The 18876-nt window shown below is 52.4% G+C and overlaps 7 protein-coding genes across 7 annotated transcripts; 5 read left to right on the plus strand and 2 right to left on the minus strand.

The window, feature by feature from the left end:
* Positions 1-235: 235 nt before the first annotated feature.
* Positions 236-1654, plus strand: MAA_05060 (SH3 domain protein; the record flags this gene model as incomplete). Its single annotated transcript, XM_007823058.2, has 1 exon — positions 236-1654. One exon carries the CDS (start codon positions 236-238, stop codon positions 1652-1654), a length of 1419 nt encoding a protein of 472 aa, XP_007821249.2.
* A 1506-nt stretch (positions 1655-3160) lies between these two features.
* On the plus strand, positions 3161-4212 carry MAA_05059 (Scavenger mRNA decapping enzyme; the record flags this gene model as incomplete). The annotated part of the gene is made up of 2 exons (XM_007823057.1): positions 3161-3230; positions 3293-4212. 2 exons carry the CDS (start codon positions 3161-3163, stop codon positions 4210-4212), a joined length of 990 nt encoding a protein of 329 aa, XP_007821248.1.
* A 124-nt stretch (positions 4213-4336) lies between these two features.
* On the minus strand, positions 4337-5143 carry MAA_05058 (gamma interferon inducible lysosomal thiol reductase; the record flags this gene model as incomplete). The annotated part of the gene is made up of 4 exons (XM_007823056.2): positions 4337-4363; positions 4417-4699; positions 4763-4842; positions 4913-5143. 4 exons carry the CDS (start codon positions 5141-5143, stop codon positions 4337-4339), a joined length of 621 nt encoding a protein of 206 aa, XP_007821247.2.
* Positions 5144-7257: 2114 nt separating this feature from the next.
* Positions 7258-9122, plus strand: MAA_05057 (Hexokinase; the record flags this gene model as incomplete). Its single annotated transcript, XM_007823055.2, has 3 exons — positions 7258-7457; positions 7628-7645; positions 7721-9122. The coding sequence occupies 3 exons, from the start codon at positions 7258-7260 to the stop codon at positions 9120-9122; spliced, it is 1620 nt and encodes a 539-aa protein (XP_007821246.2).
* A 714-nt stretch (positions 9123-9836) lies between these two features.
* Positions 9837-12028, plus strand: MAA_05056 (major facilitator superfamily transporter; the record flags this gene model as incomplete). The annotated part of the gene is made up of 5 exons (XM_007823054.1): positions 9837-10576; positions 10633-10915; positions 10978-11002; positions 11067-11253; positions 11371-12028. The coding sequence occupies 5 exons, from the start codon at positions 9837-9839 to the stop codon at positions 12026-12028; spliced, it is 1893 nt and encodes a 630-aa protein (XP_007821245.1).
* A 272-nt stretch (positions 12029-12300) lies between these two features.
* Positions 12301-14727, minus strand: MAA_05055 (pre-mRNA splicing factor CEF1; the record flags this gene model as incomplete). The annotated part of the gene is made up of 2 exons (XM_007823053.1): positions 12301-12633; positions 12715-14727. The coding sequence occupies 2 exons, from the start codon at positions 14725-14727 to the stop codon at positions 12301-12303; spliced, it is 2346 nt and encodes a 781-aa protein (XP_007821244.1).
* Positions 14728-16403: 1676 nt separating this feature from the next.
* Positions 16404-18396, plus strand: MAA_05054 (Major facilitator superfamily domain, general substrate transporter; the record flags this gene model as incomplete). The annotated part of the gene is made up of 4 exons (XM_007823052.2): positions 16404-16616; positions 16673-16746; positions 16839-18217; positions 18275-18396. 4 exons carry the CDS (start codon positions 16404-16406, stop codon positions 18394-18396), a joined length of 1788 nt encoding a protein of 595 aa, XP_007821243.2.
* Positions 18397-18876: the final 480 nt, after the last annotated feature.

Raw genomic sequence — 18876 nt, forward strand, 5'->3', positions numbered from 1 at the left:
TAGATGGCGCGGGTAATTGACCTATGCTAAATCTAGTCCATTCTTGCAATTTGTATCCGACACCGGGTCTTTCGACTATCAACTGTTGACTTACGTGAAAACATCTTATGTAAAAGACAAGTAAGAACGCCGCAATGGCTGCCAGCCACAATTTTGGCCTCGGATCTAACCTCGACCTGACAGATATCAAAGCTTATTCGGCTGTGGTAATATCAATTTTACTGACCCGAGTAACATGTACGCCCGGTACACAACAACGCTACTGTGCAACACCCTCATCCAGAAGTCGATTAGCTCTTGCTCGCTTACCGGCGACGCGACGAGGCCGTTGTGTGCAGATACATGTGCCGACTTTGCTCAAAGTGAAGCCTACATCACTGCTGACAAAAATCTCTGTTCTAACCCTGGCCCTGATTTGAGCAAACTGATTCGCGCCGATTTTGCGACGTGCTCTTTGCCTGAGGATGCCCTTACCAGCAGGTGCATTGCTGGATTTGACAATGAGTCGGACAACTGTGGTTTTGGTAATAGCACTATTGGTCTCTGCTCCTATTGCGCCGCCGGAGGCACCAATTCAACAGATACCTGCTGCTATAATGCGAATGCCGAGAAACGATGCGAAGGTGTTAAGCTCCCTCCTATCACCGCGACCATGACCTTTACTCCCCCAACCGCAACATCAACACCATCTTCAACTGGGACTCCGGGTGATTCCAATGGCAGCGACGGCGGCAACAAGCTTAGTGGTGGCGCCATAGCTGGTATTGTTATCGGCTCGCTCATTGCAATTGCCCTCTTGGCTCTGGCGATTTTCTTCTGTTTCCGCGTCATGCGCCGCCGACGCGGAAGCCAGCAAGGCAGCATCTTTAATCAACCTTCTCCGGCTCGAAAGGGTCCTTTGATGGCACAAGCTAAGCAGACGGCCCCGGAAGGATATGAAGTTCTACCTGGTGGTCGCGTGGCTCGTATGGCAGCGTTGGAAGGCCATTCTGGCGGCTCACCCACGCAACGAAGCGGCAACAATGGCGTCACTGCTTTCGTAGGTGATGCTCCTCGCAAGGGAACCGATACCCAGTCCTCCTCTGACGAGTATGCTGAATCTCCCGAGCGTGGAGGCGTTTTGCGGCCGCCGCCAACATCTAGAAGACAAGGGTCATTGTCAAGCGGCTCTGCTCTCGGAAGCGATGGCCCACAATCGCCGGGCAGTGCTGGATATTCTTCACCCCTTGGTATGGCTAGCCAACAGTCGGAGCAACTACCGTTTTTCAAAGACTACTATTCCCAGGATGATATCCATCCTTCCGACAAGGTGGCGGTTCTTTGGGCATATCAACCTCGCGCTGCCGACGAATTCTCTCTTGAGCGTGGCGATATGATCAAGGTGGTTGGAATTTGGGATGACGGCTGGGCCACAGGCATCATGCTCGATGAACGTGCAGATGAGTGGGAAGTTAGACGACAAGCCCAACGGGACAGTGGCGTGTCGAACACATCGGGCATTCGCGATGAATCGCCAGAAGCCCAAGGTGAAATGAAAGCATTTCCATTGGTGTGTGTCTGCCTGCCAGAGCACTGGAGAAAAACAATAGAAGGCGACGGTTCTACAGAATCTGCGTCAAGTCCAGGGCCAACGGTACCAACCAGTATTTCATGATATTAGGGAGCTCAGACTCCTTCCACCAAATCCGACTTTGCGACAGTTTCGTCTCCATGTACATATCGAACTGCTTGCACCAACCCTGCTTGTAGCCAGTTGCAGCTGCACCTCTGCACTACAGCAGCTCATCATTTCGCTATCTTAATCGCAATGTTGAGCGATGTACATAATCTGTTTCTTCGACGAAATCAACCGCAGCCTTTCAGCATCACGACAAATGAGCGAGCGTCCGACGTCCTAGTCACTATCATGCCTGTTGCCGGAACCTATTCATTGGCCGTTTTCATGTGCGCGAGTAATTTTGACGAGATACATCAGGCGCGAATAATTGTAATTCTTTTATTACCTCCGATCACTTGGTCTATTATTCTTGATTCGAGTACCCATATGAGCATTAACTGGCGTTACGTCGAGGCCGAGGCGAAAGACAAACAGCATGAATGACTGGTGGTCGAATAATGTTTGATAATTAACTTTGCCTGCAAGATGGCACAATTCTACCGGGGACTCGCCATCCGTTGCGATTGTTATCGTAGCGGTGGTAAGAGGAAGTGCTTGGAGGTTCGAAGAATATATTTCACGGCCTACATGAGGCAATACCTGGACATAGTCATACGAGAGGAGACGCAAACTCCTGATTTACTTACGTAGTTTAGATACCAATGGATACCTTCCTGAGACGACACAATTCTTTGTGACCTGTTTGTAGCGGTATGGGTGATATACCATTGATTTGAGTTCTCTTAGGCCATATACGATAAGGCTATTTATAAGAGAGGCGGCCACGGTGCCATCCTGCCATGATTGCATTCCCGTCAGACTGTCTATTTCAAAGGCGTAGGTTTCGCCGCTAGCAGTTCATAATAGTATTGCCGGCTTTTACCGTTGCCGGCTTGGTCAACGACTATTTAAGGTGTAAAAGCTTCGTTGGTGGCCCAATGGTGGGTGCCCAGGATTGAATACCAAGCAATTGCTTCGGGGCACGACATGACAATGGCAAGCATTTGAATATGTGGCCGAACGTATTGCACCGTTGGCTATTTGGAAGTCTTTTGATTTGGAGACCTGGAGAGGCCTGACTTTCCCGAGGACATACAACCCAGTGCCATTGTTTGCAGGGCACCGCTGGTTCTCTCTGATTCGTAAATAGCAGCTTGGATACCTCATGGCTACTGCAATCAACTCGGCGACCCTGGCACTGGCTCTGCCACGGAGTATTCATTGACGTCGGTCATCTGGGGAACATTGAACCTGGAGCTCACCGACTTACCCGCCCCCGGCAGGCACCATAGCGGGGCTCGAGGGATAGAAGGCAGAACGAGAGAAGTCAACAAAAAGCTACAAATTACCACCCACCAACTCTACGTCTCCGAAGCTCCGTGGAACCAAATCGACGAAGCGGAATCCACCAAGATCGATTGAAGCCGCATTGTGCGTCCCTACGGCCTCCAGGAGCTCCAGCCCACCGGTCATCTGCTCCCGCTGTAGACGCAGCTCAGCACAATGGCCGAGTTCAACGCCCGGGCTGAAGCCCTCGTGCCCAAGTTCCAGCTGGAACGCGTCCTCAACCAAGGTACATCGCTTTCGTGCACCTTGACCAAGCGAAGACTGCTTAACCGTTTTAAAATTTTGCAGACCAGGCGGGCAGACGGACATCCATGTACGGCACCATCGACAAAGAGCCCGCGCTTCTCGTCGTCGAACGTGCCCCGTTCCCTACATCCGACAAGTATCTCGGCCGGATCCCGTCCTCCCTCGCTAGACTAAAGAACCTCGGCGCCAACGACATATACAGCTGGAGCATGGCACGGACAGGCAGCGACGACGAAGAGGAGTCCAACAAGGAAAAAGCAGGCTTCTTTGCCGATTTAAAAATCAACTTGATCTACCCATGCACAGAGACACATGTTAAAAAGTACAGCAAGCAACACGTTCGATTTGTTACGGAAACGCCAGAGATATATAGAGACAGTATTAGACCGTACATGCAGAGCAAGCGAGACCAAGGAAGACTAAACTGGGTATTCAACATTATCGAGGGTCGAAAGGAAGTAGAAGACGTCATTTATAGAACGAAGCTGGGGGAAGCGGGCGACGAGGGCTTCCTCCTCCTGCCCGACCTAAACTGGGACCGTAGCACGCTAGAAGCGCTGCACCTTCTGGCGATTGTGGAACGGCGCGACATTTGGTCCCTGCGAGACCTAAAGAAGAAGCATATCCCTTGGCTGGAGCACATGAAGAACAAGCTCATCTCCGCCACCGTCAAGACGTATCCATCCATCGAACCGGACCAGCTGAAGCTCTACGTGCACTACCAGCCCACGTACTACCACTTTCACATTCATATTGTCCATGTTGCGCTCGAGGCTGGCGCCACTCAGGCGACGGGCAAGGCTTTCGGGCTCGATGTGGTTATAGAGATGCTCAAGGTCATGGCTGGGGATGAAGAGGCAGGGATGGATGCTGTGTCAATGACGTATACTCTTGGCGAGGCCAGTGAATTATGGACAGAAGTATATGAGCCGCTTAAGAAGAGCGGTAGAGCTTCTCGATAGCAAGAACAAGATCGTTTACGCCTGGCCCATGAGGACAGTCCTTCCATTCTCCGCCGTCTCGAATGCAATAGATTTCCTCGTTGAGTCGAACCGTGCAGCTTATGGTAACATTGGCCTACGCAGATCAGTCAGTTGTTCTCTGGCTACTTTGCTATACTGACAATGGTATAGTATGGCGCATTGTCTGCAGAATCGATTACTTACGTCCGTGGTCCGCTGGATGCTGTTTCGCAAAAGACCCATGCCATAGGCACCGTCATCTCTGGCGGCGCACTCGTTGAGAGCTCTAATATCGATAGCGTGCTCTAATGCGCAGTCTTCGACTAAAGCCCGCTCGGGGATGTGTGGATAGTCCTTGGTCAAGCACATAATAAAGCCGAGGTTGATCTTTGGGTCCGGGTAGAGTTCGCGTGCGCAGAGCTCGATGATGTTGCCCATGCATTCAGACGGTCCATGCTTGCACTCGACGCCGTCGTCGGCCGTTGGACTGTTGTTCCAGATGCATTAGTTTCCGGATATTCCGCACCGCTGGACTAAGGGAAGAACGTACGTTCCAATATAATTAAGCTTAAAGTCAACCTTGTCATACACCCGCTGCATCGCAGGAAGGATCAGCTCCCTCAAAGCATCCTAATCGGAGTATTAGTAACAGCCGAGCCGACACGGGTTAAGCTTGTTGTCTATGCGCCGTTGCACTTACTCTAGTATCTGGGCATTTACTAATGATATGAGCCTCCAGAGGCACTAGATGGGTGATGCCTGGGCTGGCGAACTTGTACCGGTATGAGATATCATAGACGCCCCGGAGCAACAAGATGATGGCCAACATAGGAAGCAGAAATCTGCGAAGGCGGGATATTGACGACATGGACGATGAATGCCTTAGACTCTCGCTGGAAATGCCCTGGGCCAGTTGTTGCTTGCCATCCATAGCTGGAACGACTCCTCGTATTCTTCGGCTTCGTCTACCGCGGCCAACGTCGCTGCAGATGTGCGTTTCGTCGCTTCTCGCTTCGCAAGATGCTCCCGTCGGATGGGGAGTTTCGAGTGTAGACCAAACGTCCAGGTCCTAGGTCACTGTCGCAGGGCAGCGAGGTTGTTGCAGGATCGTCTCGTTGTGCAACGGGGACGTCCTATTAGACCACACGAGCGGATGCTACCTACTACAAAGAGCAAGTGGGTTGGGGTCGGCTATTGAAGATCTGAAGGTATGATGAGTACGGAGCACAATCAGGAGGAGTTGGGTGGAGGGCAGACGAGTCGTGGGGACGGAACAAGCTTCGGTACTAGCTGCGCGCGGTGTGTTTTGCATGTGGTTGTATGCGTGCGGACCATGTACATATGGTTACGGAGTACGGAGTACTATTCCGTACAGTCCGCGTTGTCGCAGGTGTGGATGTGGATTTGGCAGAGACAGTAACATTTGGACCCGTGGCTTTGCTGTCCCATGTGTCTGGACTCCGACTCTGGAGTCGCGGCTGGTGGATTCGGCCTGAAACCGCCTGTTGGGCCGATGGAAAAAGACCATTTTGAAGCCGTGGGGATATTACCATTCGCTGAAGCTTCCGTTTATAGAGACCCGCGTGCTAGTGGCTGACAAGTTATGAGGCGTCTTGCAATAGTCGAGCATTTGTTGATTGTCGGTTCATCTTTTGTCGAAGACGAACGACTTTTTTCTTTGCACATGTAAATTCCTTCCAAATCCGTGACGGTCCATATGTATATTTGCAATATGAGTGTCAATATGAAACCCCTCAGTTAATCACTCCGTGGTACGACCATCAAACGCATGCTGCGGATCTGGATGTCGGATCTGGGAAGATGAATATATTCATACGTACATACCTTGGAACATGCACATAGAATACATATGACTTACCTAGGTACTTAGCCCTAGGACTGGCTGAACTTCCTAGGTACGGAGATTGACCTACGAAGGAAATAGCGTGGCTGCCGGGGAGACAAACACGAAACGCTTCATATTGGACAGAAAATTGCATGATTAGACTTAATGTTCGGGAGAGCGCAGTATTCAGTTGTGAGCGGGATATACACCACCACGTATTCCGGGCCTCTTTCCTGTTGTTAGAATCTATGAACGGCGTGTTTTCCTACTCGCATCCGGATAATGAAAGAATGCCCCCAAACAAATCAAGTCTGGTTGACTTCTGCACAAAGCAAGACGGGGAGATATTATCATAATGCGGGGGTCGCAGCAGGTATCATCCATGGTTCTTCCAGGCTTCCCTTTCGTGCTGGTCCCACGTTGCATCTGCAAAAACCTTAGGCCCCTTTGTTGCCCCTCCCTAATGGTCCTCTTCGTGATGTCGGTGAATCAACCGGACGCTTGACTTGAGCCAACAGTTCATCAGAACTCCTGGTTCGTTATTAATGCTGGCTCCAGCTTGTTTCTCCAAGCCCCGCATCGCTGGCGGATCGTCACAGGGGTCTTGGCTCATTCATCTGCGAAGCAAGCTGAGTTTGGTGAGTCGTAGGTGGTAGTACTTTGGTATGAAGGGAGTGGCCACTCAATGGCATGTTGAGCTGTTTGGCGCCCGCTGGCAGTGTGGCAGCATCCAGATGCTGAATATGAATGCCCTGATGGAGCCGGTACAAGGCTCTAACCCTCCCTTTGTCACGCACGCCCTCACTCTCTGTCGCGCTCTCTCTCTAGTGTGGGTGCAACTTTGTGGCGTGGCCTTGTCACCACCCCATCTCAACAGGGAGCACTCGAGGAGCGAGCAAGGAGCACAGGGTATTAATATCCGATCGCGCGCCTTCGATCTTTGTTTGGTGGTGCCGTAACGCCGCAACGGAGGTTGGTTCCATCGATCAAAGATCCTACCTCGGAGACTGGGTTGGCAAACATGAAAGTCAGGGTCGACTGCTTCCCTTGAACGAGACATCGCACTCTCTGCCTCGTTCGCTCAGGTGCTCCTTCCGCTTCGCCGTCACGGACTCATGGCCGTGAGTGGCACCTGCCGTTGTTGGTCATCACATATCAAATCGAATCAAATCGCTTGTATCGGTTGACCAGCTATTATCATGGCTTCGACACCGGAGCAATTGGCTCTCCTTGGTGCCTTTCTGGAACCCATGAGCATTGACGTCCAAAAATGCCACGTCCTATCGGAGCGATTTTTGCAAAACTTTACCCATCTCTCCGCAGAGTCCTTGGATCAGTTTTTGCCGACCCCCATCTCCGAGTCCATTTTACGCCCTGTGGAAGACTATGGCCACGGACGGTAAGTTGCCAATCTTGTTCAACTTTTCCTTGTCACTTGAAATGCCACGGATACTTTGAAGGAGCACCATTTCTCCTCACCTAATCAACTTCAACATGTCAATTTGAACAATGCTGCACTTCTTCCAACCAAGCACCTAATACTCGAGCTAACAAATTTCCGTTATGCAGGCACCTTGCTATCGACATGTAAGCATGTGAAGCTCCAAAAAAATGATAATTTGGAAGTATTGGCGTCGTTCTGTCTAGCTAATCTCATCGCAGCGGGGGGACCAATTTGAGAGTTGGCTTTGTAGAATTGCTGACAGTTGAATCTGCCATATCTGCAAGCCATTGCGCCATGACGACAAGCAATGGCATCAATGGGATAAACGGTGCAACTAGCAGCAGTGACGAGGACCAGGCTGTCCCAACATTGCCCACGGGCCGCTTACACCGACAGCTGGAGAAGTCATGGCCAATTTCAAATCATCTAAAGAGCGACAATGCTGACAGTCTCTTTCTTTGGATTGGAAAGTGTATTGCCGAGGTCGTTGAAGAAGGATGCAAAGCATTCAACCTCTCCATCGAGACACCACTCCCCCTTGGCATCACATTTAGTTTCCCGGTCGAACAACCATCACTAGAGAAAGCAATTATTTCCTCCATGGGCAAAGGCTTTGCCCTCCCTCCCCATGTTGACCTTGGAATACGCCTTCAAGCCGCGTACGATAAGCACAGAGGCGACAACCTGCCGCCCATTTATGTTGCCGCCATTGCTAATGACTCGGTCTCCACGCTAATATCCTTCATCTTCAATTATGACAGACTGGCCCACCGTCGTGCCGCAATGGGTCTGATACTGGGAACTGGGAGCAATGCTACAATTCCTGTTAAGCTCAGCCTTCTTCACCCTAGCAAACGGCCTAAAAACGTGAATGTTCTGCCTGGCGAGAAGGTAGAAGATGCGAAGATCGCGGTGAATACCGAATGGAGCATCAACGGAACGGCACCGCCGATGCGCGATCTTGGGTTGATTAGTGGCTGGGACGATGAGCTCAGTGCGAAAAATGAGAAGCCGGGATTTCAACCTCTGGAGTACATGACGGCTGGTCGATATCTTGGAGAGCTTGGACGCATCATGCTGGTCGACTACATGACCAGCAGACTGAACGTTGGGAGAGATTTGCTACCACCAAAAATCTTGGAACCGGATAGTCTGACGACGACGTTTTTGAGTCACTTCAAGCCGCTACAGCCCACCGCCCTGTTATCAACTCTGAAGACCGAGTTTCCAGAACCGTCGGGCTCCCAATTCGTTTGGACGGAGCATCATGCCGAGGCATTGTATCGTATTTCCAAGGCCATTGAAGTGCGGGCGGCCGGGATTATAGCAGCGGCCATTCTCGCGTTGCTCACTCTCGGGGAAGAAATTCCTGTTGATGGGGCATCTCCGATTCCAACGTCAGAGATTCGCGAGTTGGGGGTCGGCTATACTGGAGGCTGTATTGTGCACTTCCAGGACTATTTGGTGGACTGCCAGCACTTTGTGGACCAGCTTGTCAAGAAGAGATGTGGGAATAACTTCCCTCTTAGAGTGACAATGAATCCATGTCACGACGGCGGAATTACAGGTGCTGGAATCTTGGTTGCGGCGGCCCTCTCGAGTCAGGCGTCACAAACGTGAAGAGAGAGCCTTTGTTCGCATCTCCCCTGGGAATTGTACCTTATTCGGTCAGAACAGCTTCATCAAGACCAGAAGTACACACGTGATACGGAGTTCTAGTAGGACCCGGATGACTGGATGACCTGGCTCAGTGTGCGGGCCGGATGCGGCCGCGAGACAGTGCCTCGAGCGAGGAATTGCCCAACCAGAGCCGCACAGATATAAGGACCGGATCCAGTAAACACGATAGACAGCAGAGACGATGAAAAAAAAAATTGCATAGATAATATTTGACTAGTCATTATTGCACAAGATACACTTTAGTTGCCATTGGTGACTCAGGCCGGGGTGGGTGAGACATGCGCCCGGCGGGCAGCAGGAGGAATTATCCGGGCCTTACTACTCGGTAGGACGAGCTGTAAGAGGTCGGGGAATCGCAGGGCGCACGGAGTACATACATGAAAGTAAGCTTCAAATTTGGAAGCGGGCGTAGGCAGAGGCCGGTGGTTGGTAGTTTGTTCATGTGGTGGAATCGGAGGTAGAGCGAGAAGAAGGGGGGGAACATTGAAAGGTTATTGCATCTGAAGGCCGCATCCACTTCGGCATCTCCAAGACGGCCGAAGACGGCCTTCTCCTTCACCGCCGCCAATCCTGGCGATCCGAGGAATCGCCCAACGGCACAAAAGCTTCCCCAAGCCCAGATCAATACTGGATCGGCGCTCTCATGCCAAGATAATGGAGGCTTCAACAAACGCCGCCGCCGCCGCCGGTCCAGCCGCCGTGCGCGTGCCGGGCCATTATCGCAGCATCAACAGCCATGCCACCGACGATGCACCGGATATTGACATGCTCTCCCGCTCTCTGCCGACCTCTGGTCCCCTTCTGGAGCCGGAGCCAGCAGATCTGGCCATGCTGCGGCCTGTAACATCAAATCAATCGTGTACCGGCCGCAGTCGTGACCACGAAGAGGAGGGCGTACCAAACGGAGCCGCGCCGTCTGAACGATCACCGCTTCTCCGTCCACGCGCTTCCGTCTCTGGTCTTTCCACGAGCTCCAGTCTGACTGATTCCGAACCCGCCCTCTTCTTGAACGGCACTTCGCCCTCACACTTTTGGTACATCTTCTCGCAGATTCTCACGGTCCACTTCATCGGGTGCTTCGACGGCACCATCATGGCCTCGTCCCATCCCGTCATCACGTCGTACTTTGGCGCTGCCAACTCCGCATCCTGGCTGTCCACGGCATTTCTACTGACATCTACTGCTTTTCAGCCGCTGCTGGGACGCTTGTCTGACGCCGTGGGCAGAAAACCCTTGTTCCTGGGGTCCTTGGGCGTCTTTGGCCTGGCCACGCTGTGGTGTGCGTTGGCGGACAGCATCGAGTCTTTCGTAGCGGCGAGAGCATTCTGCGGCCTTGGCGCAGGAGGAAGCATGACGGTCGGGAGTATAATCACGAGTGATTTGGTTCCCATTGAGTGTGTATTGCCTGGAGCTTGTGTGCTGGCCAGGTTGATTTGCTGACGCTTTGTAGACGCCGAGGGGCCTACCAGTCCTACATGAATATCATCTATGGAGTGGGCTCGGCCCTTGGAGCTGCTCTTGGTGGCGCAATGGCAGAAGCACTTGGCTGGAGATGGGTGTTCGGCATCCAGATCCCTCCCTTGGTCACCTGCCTGTGCATCTCGGCCGTGGCTATACCGGTTGACTTGGGCATCATGGGGGAGAGGAAGACGGTGATGCAGGCCATCAGAGAGTTTGATGGCAAGGGGTCGCTGCTCCTAACTGTTGCCATTTCGTTTCTCATACTTGGTCTGGTAAGCTGTTGATTCCTGCGGCCTTGTGTTTGTGGCCTTGGCTGACTCCATGTGTTGTACAGAATCTCGGCGGGAACGTGATGCCATGTAAGTGAGCACAACAGAAGGCGTGTAGTCAAGATGGGACAGGACAACAACTGACAAATTGCAGGGTCTCATCCATTTGTCATTGCCTCGCTCATCATCTTTGCCGTCTGCTTCCCGGCATTTATATGGATCGAGTCCCGCGTCTCCAAGCCCATCATGCCGCTGCGTCTCATTCGAGAGTCTCCGCGCTCAAATCTCGTCTTTTCCAACGCCATCGCCGCCTTGCTCTCCAACGCCATCTTCTTCAACATGTACGTCCCCAACCGATGCATCTAACCTGCTTCGTAGTATTCCCGAGAAAAATCCCTCCCTGTAGTTGATTCAAGAGACAGGTTGCCACGTCGCTAACTCGACGCCCAAAATAAAAGTCCGCTCTACTTCCAAGCCGTCCTCCTCATGTCCGCGACTGACTCTGGCCTCCGCCTCGTTGCACCCACTCTCGTGTCCTCCTTCATCGGCGCCCTCACCGGCTTCGCAATAACATGGACGCGCCGCCTCAAGTGGCCCCTCGTCTGCGGAGCAATCAGCTACCTCGTCGGCACAATCTGCCTCTTCTCCCTGCGCCGCAGCCTCCCCCCCGTCGCCTACTTCCTCACGCTGCTCCCGTCGTCCATTGGCGGCGGCTTCCAGTTCCCAGGGACCTTCATGGCCATCCTAGCCTCGTCGCCGCAGTCCGAACAGGCAGTCGTGTCGAGCACGCTCATCCTCTGGCGCAGTCTCGGCATGGTGCTCGGCATAGCCGTGAGCAGTCTGCTGCTTCAGAACGCGCTCGTCTTTTACCTCGAGGACTATGTGAGCGGCGAGCTGAAGGATGCCGTGATTCGCCGTGTGAGGGCGTCGGTCGAGGCGGTCGCGCAGCTTGACGAGCCGTATCGGGAGCAGGTCATCAGGGCGTACGAGTCGTCGCTGAGGTTGACATTTGGGTTTTGCATCTTCATGGCCGCCATCTCGGTGGCGTTTGTCATGCCCATGAAGTTGAAGAGGCTGCCTGCCAGGAAGTACGTCAAGAAGAATAGGGTCAACTAAGCATTCGCGTTCCAGTTTGTCACGGGGCAAAGGGAATAACCCACGTCAAGCGTCGATGCTGGTTGCACACAAGTGGCTTTTGGACATCGCGTCACCTCGGGATAGAAGGAGAGGGTTACAGAATGCTTTTTTTTTTCGAGGGGCGCAAATTTATTTCTCAGCATATTGCTTCATGGGGCATATAAAATTACAATACCAACTAGTTTACTTTGAATACATAATATGCATTGCTCCCGATACCAATCAAATTCCCCCCTGTTGGTTACCCCTTTTCAATGGTATCCATTTCTCCCATCTTCCCTCAAGGCGGACAATTCATCTCTCGCCTTCCTATACTCCTCCTGTGCCTCCCTCTCCCGCTTAGTAACATACATGACTTCTTCTCTCAGTGCCTCCAATCGCCTGTCGATGGCCACATCCTCGGATATGGCTAATGTTTTGAACCCGCTAAGAGCGTTCCTAGCCTTTTCCAAGGCGTCCGTAGCATCGCTGATCTTGTCCTTGAGCATCTTTTGTCGCTTTTGGTATCCGCCGAGATGAAGAGCCAACTTCTTCTCCAGCTTGGCTCCTTGCTCTGCTGAAGCCATGATCGAATCTTGAACGGCCTGCGAAAAAAAGGAAAAAAAAAGGTTAGTTTCCTCAAGAAGCCAATCATTGTCACCATAAAAGGGGGTGGTGCAACTTACGTCAAATGCAGCTCGCATAGCGGCCTCCTGCTCCTCTTCGTCATCGTTATAGCACCCTAATCCTAGCAGCATCGAGTTCTTTGCTCGGCTCTCGAAGAAATCTTGGATCTGCTCTAAGTCGGGACGGGGCTTTGTCTCAGACAGAATCAGGAGGCGAGCGTCTGCAAGCGCGTCATCATCAAAACGCTCAATGGGCTTGTAGATGCCTTTGACTTGCGAATCCGTCACTGGATATTGAGCTGCGTCATTGGCCATGAGCAGTGCGGTCTCTCTGGCAATCATTGCTTCTGCAGCATTTTGGATGCTGTCGGCTTTCTTGAGCAACATGGTTAGGTCGACAATCGACGGTCGTGGCAAGTCTTTCTGCATGACTTGTGTCCTTCGCCTCCGCTCCAGTTCCTCCTCTGCGGCACGTATTGCCTGCTCCCTACGGTCCCGTTCTGCAGCATCTTCTTCCACTGTGTCGTCTGCTCGCGCCGTTTCCTGTTCCTCATCAGGAATCTCAAACTCCCATTCGGTATCCTTGGGCTTGGGGAGCGATGCAAGGCCCGATCGTAGTTGATTTCGCATGGCGAGGTCGTGCATCTTGATATCACGAGGTGTGGCCGAAGGCATAGGCATGCCGTCTTCTTGGTTCAGTGAAAAGGTATCACGCGGTGTACGCATCGGCGTTTGTCCAGGGCGGCTGGGCGTTTCTCCGACGCCTGCCCCGGATCGTAAGGGAGTTGCAAGAGGATTCGGCGTCGCCATAACTTGTTTCCTGGGGGCAATACCCTCGAAGCCAGTTGAACCTGCTCCCTCATATAACGGAGTATTCTCACCCCCCAATAAGGCCGACTTTGTGTCGTTTAAGGCACGGATATTTCGAATCTCATTCGCAATATGGTCCTCTTGTTCCGGAGCCTTGGGCGTTCGTATCGGCGCGCCGGTGTTAAGCGTAGAATATGAACTAACAAAACCTCTCGTGGCATCATTATCGCTTTCTCTAGCCACCGCATTCGCAGCCTCACCCATCTTACCCATCTTGATGATGTCTTCCAGTTCGCCCTCGCTAACTTGTGGTGCAGGTAGGTTTAGAGGTCGGCGCTTGCTGCTTTGCTCGGCCTCTCGAATCTTCTGCATTCGGCCAGCCTTTATGGCTGCCTTTTGTGATTCAGACAGCCCCTCCTTTTCATTTTTCCTCCTCTTACGGTCGCCATCATCGTCATCATCATCATCGCCCTTTCGTTTCGTAGCCAGATTCAGCTTCTGGGGATCAAACCCTCTGAGTTGTGCTTCGTTTTGTGTTTTCTCCTCAGACGTATTGTAAAACCCGGGTGCTTCCTTCTTCTCAAATGGAATGTCGGCATTGTAGTCCATCTCACCCTTTTTCCGAGTGATGACCTTGATGTTGATACCAGCCGTCTTGAGCTCTCGGCGTTTTTGCAAGGTCGCCAAACGACGGGACTCCTCTTGCTGGCGCTCTCTGGCCTTTCTTTTCGCCTTTTTTCCCTGCGTATTGGCCAAACGGGCTCGAGCCTCGCTCAGCATTTCCTTCTCATCTTCGTCGAGGTCGATGGTATCAGGTCGAGCAGGCTTGGATTCGGGATCGGGATCGAGTTCGCCAGGGCGCAATCTTCTGACATCGTCCGCGCTGGGTGCTTGCGTCTCGCCGCCATCAGGACCCATCAGTCCCAGGCTGGACGACTCGCGCGCTTCGGCCTCGTCGAGCAGCTTTTGGTATCGTTCGAGACACTGGTTAGCTGTGCGGCCGACAATGGGAGCTATCGTCCGCCATTGCGTGGGCATGATCTTGGCGAGGTGCAACAGCTTTTCGTCCTCGTCCTTGCTCCATTCTATCTTCTTGATGCTGGGGTCCAGCCATTCGTTCCATCGTGCCTTGCACTGCTTGGGCGTCTTGCGCGCCAACAGAGACGACACGCGTGCCCATTGGTTCAGGCCATACTTGGAGACGGAGGCCTTGAGGATCTCATCCTCAATATTTGTCCAAACACCTCCCTTGACGACCGGCATGATGAACAAGCGCGGGATGCGGTGCGGCGGCGATGGGTGACGACGAATGCACTGCGCTCCTGCAGACCTGGCCTGGTCATGCGATTTGAGCTTTGGAAAATGTTGGAGGCCGATACTAGTCGCTCCGAGTTGCTGAGTCATGCATGACCAGGCGCTGATTGGTTGGCGGGCCCTTGCTCACAGAGGGACGTAAGTGCCCAGGTCGTTACTCCGTACCATTATCCATCTTTAGTCACCAAGTTATCACAGTAGTTGACATGAATTGATATTTGACTGTCAATGCCAGCCAGTTGAGCTTTAACGCCAATAGTGGAAAACCCTTCAGTCCAGTCCAGTTCCCCGAGGCTCCAGCAAACCGCGCGCAACGTAGAGCATGAGCGGTCTTGCACCAGCATTCAATGCCGATGATGCCACAGCACGCATCATTGATCACGACAGCACGACACCACAACCTTGCTGCATGAATTCTACAGCTAGAACGCATTGATGCATTGTTCAGTCATGCCCACGTCATCTGCATTTACGCCAGCTCACTTCCATCGAGCCTCCCGCAATCCATGCAACCCTCGATCTGGACAGCTGGGGTAGGGTACCCGCCGCCCCGACACTACTGAAGCCCTGCGGACTTTGTCGAACCCATTTGTTATCGTGCGTCCCAACCCCGAAGTCATAGTATATCAGAACGTTGATTATTAACGGTTCCCGGGCTCTGCAAGCGCGGAGTTTGGCTCCATCCTAAAAACGCCTCGGAACGCCTCGTCGGCCCAGCATACCCAATCCCGGCTCCGCCAGCACCAGACATGGACCGTTAACACTTGCGGTGGTGCGATAGACAATTGTGTCTTGGTGGGCAGCAATCTGGCTCAAACCTTGCATGAAACCATCCATCATGTATGCTTGCCGTTGGTTGGGTGTCGCGCTCCCATCCGCATTGCATAAGCCAGGCACACTTGGAATGTTCAATGCCCTGCTCTGTCATCATTCGCACCAAGGGCAAGCAGAGCATTGCGCTGGTGCTTCGCGCAACGGGGCCCTGAAACTGCCCACGGAGTAACGAATGCCGACTCCTGCTTGCTTTCATCAATTATCCGTAATCAATGGTGTCGCGTGGGCCCCTGGACCGTGCTTGGACGTTTTAGTCCGCCTCCCGTGCCGACGGGAGGGCACAATCAATGCATAGAACGAATACCCCAGACAATATCCTGGCCAAGAAGATACTTATTGACGCGTAACTGCCCGCCGACTCCCCACTAACCGGTGGTCACTGTCCCGCCTGGTTTCATCGCCAGACCATTCATTCCAGGTGATATCCATTGAATGAATGCCTGGGTCCCTCCCGTCTGTCTCCAGTCCACCGCCCACTGCATATCAAGCTCAGACATCCCAACCCCCGGATCCTTTGTTTCTTCTCATCTTTCCTGGTTATTAACAATCCATGTGCCCTCGACCTCTTGCTTTTCACAGAACTCATCGCCAGCGGTCCTGCGACATGGGCTTGCGGACACAAATCCATCTATTACCACTCCACGCTACCGAGACACAAACCTGCCTGATTAGTCTGGTGGTTGTCCGTAGCTGAATTTCGATTGCATCCTTGGCCTACAAATATCCATAATCGACTAGCTTTCACGGGTATTTGGTGTGCTTGGTGCGCCTCTCGACTTTACATTTCCAACATGGTGGCACTTCGCGACGGCTCAAAGGCGCAGGGTGAACTTGAAGATGATTCGGATTTGATCACAGCAGACCCCACCGAAACAACCCATCTTCTGGCTACGGGCGTCGAAGAGAACGACAATATTGTCACTGCAGGCGGTGTCAAAAGTACCAATGGGGGCTGGGACGGTCTGGCTGACTTTGAAGGGTTGCCTTGGTGGCGAAGGCCGTCGGTGAGTGCTCCAACTACAAACCTAGGTAAATGATCTCTTTAACCAGACGGGTCTAGGTATTTTGGTTGCTGGCGCCGTATTCAGTCTTTACCCTTGCTTTTGGAAGTGTCATTGTACCAAAGTTGAATTTGTAAGGCACCTCTTCAACCCGCACATGTTTGCGCAAGAGCCCGTCTTGCGCGTCGTGATGTTGGTTAACATGATTGCTCATAATTCATATAGGATTCTCGGCTTGGTATGTCAGCATTATTTTGCAAGCCAAAGCCATCTGCATCCGGATCTACGAGTCAATCCCATCACCATCGGTGCCGACAACCCTCAATGCAGAAATCCAGAGGTTCAGAAGCGCGTCGCGACCTTCATGCTGGTCATGAACTTTTGCACTGGTTTGCTTAGCGCCTACGCTGCCCCTCGGCTTGGACACTTATCCGATAGATATGGTCGTCGGCGATTACTTGCTCTGGCATCCTGTGGTGGGTTGCTAGGCGAAATCATAACCATTCTCGCCGCCAAATTTCCCGAGACTGTTGATTATCGTTGGTTGATCCTTGGATCCATCTTCGATGGGATGACCGGTTCCTTCACGGCTGGAAACATTCTGACTCAATCATATGCTAGCGACTGCACACCGCCATCCAGACGTGCTGTGGCCATTGGCTATATTCATGCCTGTCTCTTCACAGGCTTGGCCGTGGGTCAGCTCTTGGGCGGAGAAATCGTCAGGTTGACAGGAAGCTTGGTCTCAATATTCTACGTCTGCCTCGCGGCTCACTCCTTTTTCATCGTGTTTGTCGCATTTGTCATCCCTGACTCGTTGTCTAAAAAGAAGCAGCTGGCCGCTCGCGAGAAGCATCGCAAGGAAGAGGGGGAACGCAGAGCACGACGGACATCTTGGTTTTCGTCGGTGCAGGAGAGAAACCCTTTCTCGTCTCTCTCTGTTCTGTGGCCCCGGGGTCGAGGAACCTCGACAAGACTTCGCCTCAACCTCGTAGCCTTGGCCACTTGCGATATGATCATTATGGGAACCGCCATGGCCGCCGGTCAGGTGATAATACTTTACGCTGAGTATGTGTTTGGCTGGCAGACTCCCGAAACCTCGCGCTTCGTCGCCGCCGCTTCCTTCTTCCGGGTTATTGTTCTGATGGGCATCTTCCCGCTCATCAACTACTTCTTTCGAATCCGCCCTGCTGCCAAGAGAAGACGGGAATCTGGCATCACTCCTGTGGATAAGAACAGCGGGGCCGACCATTTGGACATATGGATTCTCCGCATTGCCTTACTTTCGGACATTTTGGGGTATATCGGGTACACCTTTGCCAGGGCCCCCGTGCCTTTTGTCGCCTCTGCCCTTATGACTGCGTTCGGCGGACTTGGAAGTGCAACTAGTCAATCTGTTGTTACGAAGCACATTCCTCATGACAAGGTTGGCAGAGTTCTTGGTGCAATCGGCATGCTCCAAGCTCTGGTCAGAGTCGTTGGGCCAGTGACGTTCAACGGTCTATACGCTGCGACGGTCGGTAGCTATCCACAGGCTATTTTCGTCGCTCTTGCTGGTCTATTCTCGTTTGCTTTGCTCTGCAGCTTTATAATCACGCCGTTTGGTAAGTTGAGGTGATGTCGAGATGCTAAGACGTTCCGCCACTAACTTTGAACCATAGTTCATTGGCAGGAAGACCATGAAGAAGAGGAGGAGCGTGAGCCGCTCAATGGATCTGCACCACAAGCAGTTGGCCCTGCTGGTACTGGTTTTCCTTGCGATGAGGATGAAATTCGGTACTGATGTTTCAAGATGCGGCATACCTTATACCCTTTTCTACTCGTGCTTCTACCAACTCATAGATCTTCATATATATACCGCTACAGTTGTGGAGCTTGAATGTAGATTGTACATAATTCGCCAGAGGGCACACACTTAACTCTCGATATTAGCCAATAATACGAGCCTTGGCCTCGGAAGCCTCAAAATGACACATGACGATAATATGGAGAGTTGCAGTCTAGGTATCAGTCACGAATTCTTGCGGAGATGCATTACAGGGTGAGCATCGGCCCATTCGGTTGCACCTCACTGTGCACATGATGTATATACTTGATACACTAATACACGCTTAAACTCACCTCTTTTGCCTCCCGGCCCTCGAACAATTCGCTCTATCGTTATTGGGCTGCTCAAGACTAGCTTGGCAAACAACTTGACGCGCGGCGACCAGCTTGGGGCACTGGAGTACAGACATTTAAGCGGCTTGCCCACTTAGTCGCT

This window comes from Metarhizium robertsii (assembly GCF_000187425.2).
Source record: "Metarhizium robertsii ARSEF 23 chromosome Unknown MAA_Scf_2, whole genome shotgun sequence".
NCBI lineage: Eukaryota > Fungi > Ascomycota > Sordariomycetes > Hypocreales > Clavicipitaceae > Metarhizium > Metarhizium robertsii.